This window comes from Crocodylus porosus, unplaced genomic scaffold (assembly GCF_001723895.1).
Source record: "Crocodylus porosus isolate Cpor-Errol unplaced genomic scaffold, CroPor_comp1, whole genome shotgun sequence".
NCBI lineage: Eukaryota > Metazoa > Chordata > Crocodylia > Crocodylidae > Crocodylus > Crocodylus porosus.
Genome location: NW_017728916.1, coordinates 27,154,841 through 27,162,380, shown reverse-complemented (window position 1 = coordinate 27,162,380; position 7,540 = coordinate 27,154,841). Strand labels below are relative to the sequence as shown.

Sequence of the window (7,540 nt, the reverse complement as noted above, 5' to 3'; positions counted from 1 at the left end):
TATTAGAGGGCCATGACTGCTAGCCAAAGTAAACGGGGCCCCAAGGAGATAATACTGACAACCTCCACTGACTACCTTATGGCAAGGCACTCCTTCTCAGAGTAGTTTTGCTTTCAGGGAAGAAGTTTCTGCCTTAAGTGTAGGATAGGGTGCTCTCCATACTCAAAGTCCTGAGAGAATAGCCCCAAGGCCTCACTTGGAGGCATCCATCTATAAAGAAAACCTATGGTCAAAGTCTGGATTGTGCAACATTGCAGCAGTACATAACATCCATTTTATTTCTCTGAATGCCCTTGCACATACTAGAGACCACTTAGATCAGGGTATTGCCCAGAAAGTCTGAAATATAGTTACTGACAAAAAATGTAGAATAAAGCACCAATAGTAACTTGCCAATCTGAGTAAGAACTTCAGTTGTTTGTTTGGGATACTGGCAACTCCATTAAGACCTTTACCTTATCAGTGAGTGGTCTCATCTCCCCTTTGTCTAAAGCATACCTCAAGTTCTTGATTTCTGCATAGCCAAGTCAGTATTCTGCTGGATTTGCCACAAGGCCTGAAGCTGGAAGCAACTGCATCACTGACCTGACCAGCTGGAGATGTTCCTTCCAGGTACTTGTGAACATGACTACATCATTAAGGTAGGCTGCATTATACTCTTGATGTGGCTGCAGCACCTTGTCCACTGCTGTGGAAGGAAGGTAGTTGGGGCACCACAGAGCTTGAAGGGAAGGGTTCTGAACTGACACAGGCTCCAAGGTGCTGGGGATGCTGTTAACTCCTGGGACTCTGGAGTTAGGGAATCTGTCAGTAACTGTTCATCAAATCCAGTGTTATATATTTAGCCTTCCCCCACCACTGTAGTAATTCATCAACCCAGGACATGGTATACATCAAACTTCAATACCACATTCAGTTTCTGGAATTGATGCAAAACTGGATGGTCTTGTCCAGTTTGGAAACCTATATGATTGGACTGCTCCACTCATTTGGAGACTCTTCAATCACTTCCATATCCAGAATACTCCATACTTCTTTTCTTAGTTTCCCATATCACTGTAGCATTCTGGAAAACACTTTTTTTTGACAGGGCACCTTGGTTTCAAGACAATGCTATGACAGTCAGGGTGGTTCTCTTGGGTTTACCTGAACACATCTGAAAAATCCTCCAGTAGGGCCCTTGCCGCCACTTTACTGAGCTATGGACAGGTCCTCTCCAAGGATGACCGTACCAATTAGGAGCTGAACTGTCAGCTCCCATATTTTCTACCAACTAGATTTGAGGCATTAAGCATTTCTTGGGCCCTCCATGGTTTTGGGAGATTTATGTGATATATGTGGGACCCACATTATCTCCCGATTTATAGTTGACCTCCCCAGCTCATCTCTCAATCTCTTAGGGCCCCTGCCATTTGGCTAATAGCTTGCTTCTAGCAAAGGGAGTTAAGAGCAGGACTCAGTTCCCCAGCTGATATACTCAGTCATGCATTCTTACTATAGTGACATTCTTAAGTCTCTTACACAGTTTGGAGATTCTCCTGGATGAATGCTCCAACAAGTTCCAACAGTTTCTGTAGCTGGAGAATATTGTACTACATTTTGAGATCTCAAGCTCTGTCTACCAGGTCTCCTTGTAAGTGGGTTACCTAGCCAGTTGTGAGGCTAGGCATTGGCATTTAGACCTGTAAGGGGGGGAAGTTGTCAGTGAGTCTTGGGCCCAAAACTTGAGGGAAGTGAGAGAAGCTGCAAGATGTACACAGAGACAAGGAGGGTGGGGGATTAGGCATTCAGGAAAACAGTAGAAGTGGAGCCGTGATCAGCAATTACCTGGTGGCACACACAATGGCTGCTCAGTGGGGGAATAGCCCCTGTAACTGTTTACTGGGATTTTTTTAAATTTCATTTTGTATTTCATATTACAGTAAAAGCTCTGTTATCTGGCATCCCTTGGGAATGAGGGATGCCAGATAACAAAATATGCTGGTTAATTGAGCGGCCCAGGCCACTATTTCTCCTGCCCCGTCTGGGGTGTCCTGCCACCCCTCCTGCGGCACTGCTGCACCTCCCGTAGGCCCTGCAGGACAGGGAGGCAGGCGCCGCACAGCCTGTTACGGCCATGGGCCGTGGGGGCTCAGAGAAACCCATATCACTGCCCACCGTGGCACTTCCGGTTTCACTTTATCTTACAAGCCGGCATGCCGGCTTGTAAAATGCCGGTTAACAGAACTTTTACTGTACTTTGAATCTGAATAAAGTCTTTGTGAAACAACCTTTTGGACACCTTTGATAACAGGCTCTGGGGGTTGATGCAAGAGTGGTTTCACAGGGGGCAGGGGGAGGTAAGGGAAGGGAAGAGGACATCCTTCCTGCAGGAGGGAGGGGGTGCTGTGGGTGCGGGACAAGGGGGATGGGTGTTTGATTGGTTGGTTTGGGGTGGTGAGTCAGGAAGGTGCCTGAAAAGAAAGGACTTTTAACAGAAAGCCATGGGGAGGGGGAGATGACTGTAGGCACTAGGAAGGAAAAAAGAAAAAGGTCTGGATAGTTTCTTTAGGCAGCCAAACTGTGAAAGCAAAGGTTCTTAAGTAAATAGTGTAAAATACGAAGAAAAAATGGGGGGGGGGGGGGGTTAATGCTGTAATATGAGGTGCGCCTACAAACCCTGGGCACATCTGGATCATAGTAACCAGAGATGCAGGAAACCAGAATGACATGCAAATAGAGTATTTGATAAGACAGTGCCTCTGAGCTGAAAATGATTCACTGACTGGCAAAAAAAACTGTGCTTATGTGAGGTTCAGCCAGTGGAGGGAGTGTTTCCCAAAAAGAGCACTTCCACCTTTGTGCTCTGATGTTCCACTAGAACGCACCCCAGCTTTCTCTGGCCAAGGTAATGGCTGCAAGCATCCAAACAGGCTTTGCCCAGCAGGCAACAATTTCTTCTGGTCTCTGAATTAGGGGCTGCACTGGAAACCCCAAGAGGCCCCCCCCAGTGATGGAAGAAACCGGGGGCGGGGGGTAGGGGGGAGGATTGTAACCAAAAGCCACCAAAAAAATAAACCAATCGCCAAATACATTCCTAAACTGCCGCCTGCTGTAATTTAGTATTATGAGATCAAGAGGGTAAAATTGTTGAGGTGCCTCCTAGTATCTTTTACCAGTAATAGCATATTAATCCATTATGAGTCTTAAACATGTGACGTAATGTAAATGTAATGTCATTCTTTGTGGTACATTGCGAGTGGGAAAACCTAGGGAATGTCTTCAGCTAGAGAAAACCAATACCACATACAAATGCCCATTATACCCAGCGACCTTTACCAGACCTTGAACTAGGTCTAGCCCCTGCCCAAAACTGCTTCTCTTGTAACTGAGTGGCACTTACTGAATGATGTAGGCCAAGATCCAAACAACTTGGGGTCAAAGGGGAATAATCCATCTAAGCAGCCTTTTAGGGGTTCTTGCCTACTCTTGCAAGATGCAACACTATTTGGTCATTGGGCCCGTCTCAGCCCACAGCCACTGGGTAGGTAGTATGCTGGGCAATGGCTGCTGTTGTTTTCACTGTCTGGCTCCTAGCTGTTAGTTCTATTTTTGTGGTGGGACAGGACCTCACACCTCCATGAAGGTAGATCACATACATATACCCTATTGCTGTCAGCTGGTTGGGGTCAACAAGCCATTTATGGATGGCTTGTCCAAAGCCTGGAGCCACTAGGCTGAGGAGCTTGGTACCCTTTAACTGAACCCATGCAGCCCTTCTGCTCCAGGGCCTCCAGACCCAAGAGATACAAGTCAGTACATAGCGGGAGGTCACCTGTGGGTAACCCCTGCACTAGCGGCCTGGTTTTCCATACCTGAAACAGACCAAGAATTCCCATTTTTCCTCACATGGGCAACACATCACAAAGCACATCCTCTTCTATTCCCAAACCATCTGCCCTGTATCGTTGAGCCTGCCTTTGCTGTTGGGGGGACTGGGAGCAGGATTCACTCCATGCCTGACACTATGTTCCCTGGGCCCAGGTACCTCGTGGAACTGCTCTAAGGTTATTAACTGTTTGTTATGGCTGAGCAGGACTCTGGCTTAAAGCCCGAGCATACAAAGACTCCCAAATATCTGGGACTGGGACACACGGAGCTCAGCCATCGGCGCCAGCTCGCCAAGCCTGCGCTGCCTTCGAGGCCGGTGGGAGGCAGGGGCCAGCGGCGCGGGCGAGGCCGCCCTGTACGAGGTGGCGGCAGCAATCCGGCCTCTACCCTTCCCCAAGCTCAAGCCCGCCCGAGAAGCACAGGCTACCCTACCTCTTCAAGCCTAGCCCCTACTGGCTGGGGCTTGTCACATGACAGTGGAGTGCGTTGCCTGTAGCGCAGCCGGAAAGAGGAAGTGACGCCTACTTTGCATTGGCCGATGTTGGTCACGTGAGCGAGGGGCGTCGCCTATTGGCTGTGAGGGGAGGCTGCAGTGTTGCGTTGTGCGCCTTACGTGAGCACGAGACCCATATGTGGTGTGCCAGGGTGCAGGCTCGGCGCCTGGTCTGGGGCTGGAGCCTGGTCTGGGGGCGGCGGCGGCTGCCAGTGGGCACAGCGATGCTGACGGGCGCCGCGCACCCGCCGCGCGCGGCCAAGGGCACGCTGCGCCACCTGCGGAGCCGCGAGAAGCGGCAGGGCACGCTCGGCCCCACCGTCGTCTACGTGCAGGTGGTGGCGGCCGGGAGCCGGGACGCGGGCGCCGCAGTCTACGTCTTCTCCGAGTTCAACCGGTCAGCGCAGCGTGCGGCCGCGGGGGGGAGGGGCGCTGATGCGGCGGAATGAGCCCTTGTCACCGGGCCGCAGCGTTGCTGCCTCCCGCCTCGCCCGCTCCCCGGGCTGGTTCCGCGGGGGACGTGGCGCCCTCAGTAAGCGGGGTGGGTCCCTGCCCCCGACTGCAGGAGAAGTGTTGTCTCGTCACAGGCAGGGTGGGTCGGTGCTGCAGACAGGAGCGGGTCCTGGCTTGCGGCCTTGTTTGCCCTGCGTTTTGCTCGGCTTTGTCACGTGAAAGGGAGTATAAAGCAAATGTTGACTTGGCGTGGCCAAGGACAGTGGTGCCTTCTGCTCTTCTCTGATGCCCACTTTTTTTCTCAGGTACCTCTTTAATTGTGGTGAGGGGGTTCAGCGCCTTATGCAAGAGCACAAGTAAGTTTGTTTCTTTGGTTGCTGAATCACAACAGTTTTGATTGCTGTTCTGTACTTGTGCCATCATCATGGAGGCCACAGGATTGGGATGGATCTCAGGAGTCTTTGCCTCTTGTGCGTGGCTGCAGGCTCTGCTCTTCCTATTCTGTGTGAGGCCAACATCTGTCTAGGGAAACTTTTTTTTTTTTTTTGGCTGTTTAAAACGACTGCTTCATATTGTACCCTATTAACAAGGGAGAACAGCTGTTCTTCTCTTCATTGGGAGGCTTTCAGAAGTTTTAAATCAGAACGTTTTTCTCTCCAGGCTAAAAGTGGCACGCCTAGACAATATCTTCCTGACCAGGATGGCCTGGGCAAATGTTGGTGGTTTGTCTGGTGAGTGCGGCAAGGAAGTATTGTTTAGCTTGCCTGTTTTGCTGTTTTCTGTTGCACATATTTGGGATTGTGTTCCTCATTACACATTATTGCAGTCTAGTCCCAAGCTTGTCCATGTTGCTTTCCTACAAATGTTAAATAAACTCTTAAGGTCTCAGATGCTGTCTCAGAGATTTATAGGCAGTGGAAGCAGGGGGCAGCTACTAAGGAGGAATACACCTCTCTGGCACACTAATGCAGGGAATCAGTTAGGCAGGCCAAGGCAGGACTGGAGCTTAGGCTGGCTACAACAGTCAAGGATGATAAAAAAGTCCTTCTACAGATACATAGCGAGCAAAAGGAAGGCACAGAGTAACATAAGGCCCTGCAGGACAAATCAGGACTGTTGGTGGCTGACGCAAGGAAAAAGGCGGAGCTCTTCAATGAGTTATTTACTTCAGTATTCCTTAATACTGACCACGATAGTTCCCCCACCTTGAGCATAGACAGATGTCCAGAAGGCACCAGACCGCCAATGGTTAGTGCTGACTTAGTTAAGGAGCACTTGGAGGGGCTGGATGGGTACAAGTCAGTCAGCCCAGATGACCTCCATCCATGGGTACTGAAGAAAGTGGCCAGTGTCATAGCTGAGCTGCTGCCATGGCTGTTCGAGCACTTGTGGTGCTTCAGCCAGGTCCCTGAGAACTGGAAAAAGGCCAGTTTGGTGCCCATTTTTAAGAAGGGGAGAAGGTATGAGCTGGGTAACTTTAGGCCAGTCAGTCTTACCTCTATCTGTGGGAAAATACTGGAAAAAATCATCAAAGAGTGCATTTGTGAAGGCCCAGCAGGGGAAATGATGCTGAAAGGAAACCAGCACAGGTTTGTCACAGGTAGATCCTGCCAGACAAACCTTATAGCCTTTTATGACCAGGTAACGCAGTGCCTTGACACAGGAGCTGAGGCTGATGTCATCTACCTGGACTTTAAGAAGGCCTTCGACACTGTTTCACATCCTGTTCTCGTAGGGAAGCTAGCAGGCTGTGGAGTGGACACTTGCACAGTCAGGTGGGTGGCCAACTGGCTTAGGGACCACACCCAGAGTGGTGGTGGACAGGTCGTTCTCGGCCTGGAAGGAGGTGGGCAGTGGGGTCCTGCATGGTTCAGTCCTTGGACTGGTATTATTTAATATCTTCATCGGCGATTTGGATGAGGGTGTGGAGAGCACGCTCTCCAAGTTCGCAGGTGACACCAAGTTATGGGGCAAAGTTAACACACCAGAGGGCAGGGAGCAGATACAGGCCAATCTGGACAGGTTGGATCAGTGGGCAGAACGAAATAGGATGCAGTTCAACAAAGATAAATGCAAGGTGCTCCCCCTAGGAAGGAGGAATCCCCAGCACACATATAGGTTGGGGGATGACCTCAGCAGCTCAGTGGCTGAGAGGGATCTTGGAGTCATAGTTGACTCCAAGATGAACATGAGCCGGCAGTGTAACAGCCATCAACAAGGCCAGTCGCACCTTGTATATTAGCAGATGCATGACCAACAGATTGAGGGAGGTAATGCTCCCTCTCTGTGACATTGGTCAGCTTGCAGTTGGAGTACTGTGTCCAGTTTTGGTTACCACACTTCAAGAGGGACATGGAGAATCTGGAGAGGGTGCAGAGGAGGGCCACTCGCATGATTAGCGGCCTTTGTGAAAGACCCTACAAGGGGAGGTTGGGAGATCTGGATCTCTTCAGCCTTCACAAAAGATGTCTGAGGGGAGACCTTGTAGCCACCTATAAGTTTATCAAGGGAGGGCAACAGGGAATTGGAGAGGCGCTATTTATCAGAGCACCCCTAGGAGTAACTAGGAATAATGGGTGCAAACTAGTGGAGAGTAGATTCAGGTTAGACACTAGGAAGACTTTTTTTTTTTTTTTTTTACAATAAGGGTGACCAGAATCTGGAATGGGCTTCCAAGAGGGGTGGTACTATCACCTAACTTGAAGGTCTTTAAGAGGAGGCTTG

The 7,540-nt window shown here is 50.1% G+C and overlaps 1 protein-coding gene across 1 annotated transcript in view; it reads left to right on the top strand.

Annotated features, from left to right (window-relative positions):
* The first annotated feature begins 4,494 nt into the window (after positions 1-4,494).
* ELAC2 (elaC ribonuclease Z 2) overlaps positions 4,495-7,540 on the top strand; it is a 32,919-nt gene continuing 29,873 nt past the window's right edge. The window contains exons 1-3 of the mRNA XM_019536512.1: positions 4,495-4,760; positions 5,122-5,172; positions 5,477-5,547. Coding sequence (XP_019392057.1) covers positions 4,501-4,760; positions 5,122-5,172; positions 5,477-5,547 — 382 coding nt within the window. The 5' untranslated portion in view covers positions 4,495-4,500. The remainder of the gene's footprint in view (positions 4,761-5,121; positions 5,173-5,476; positions 5,548-7,540) is intronic.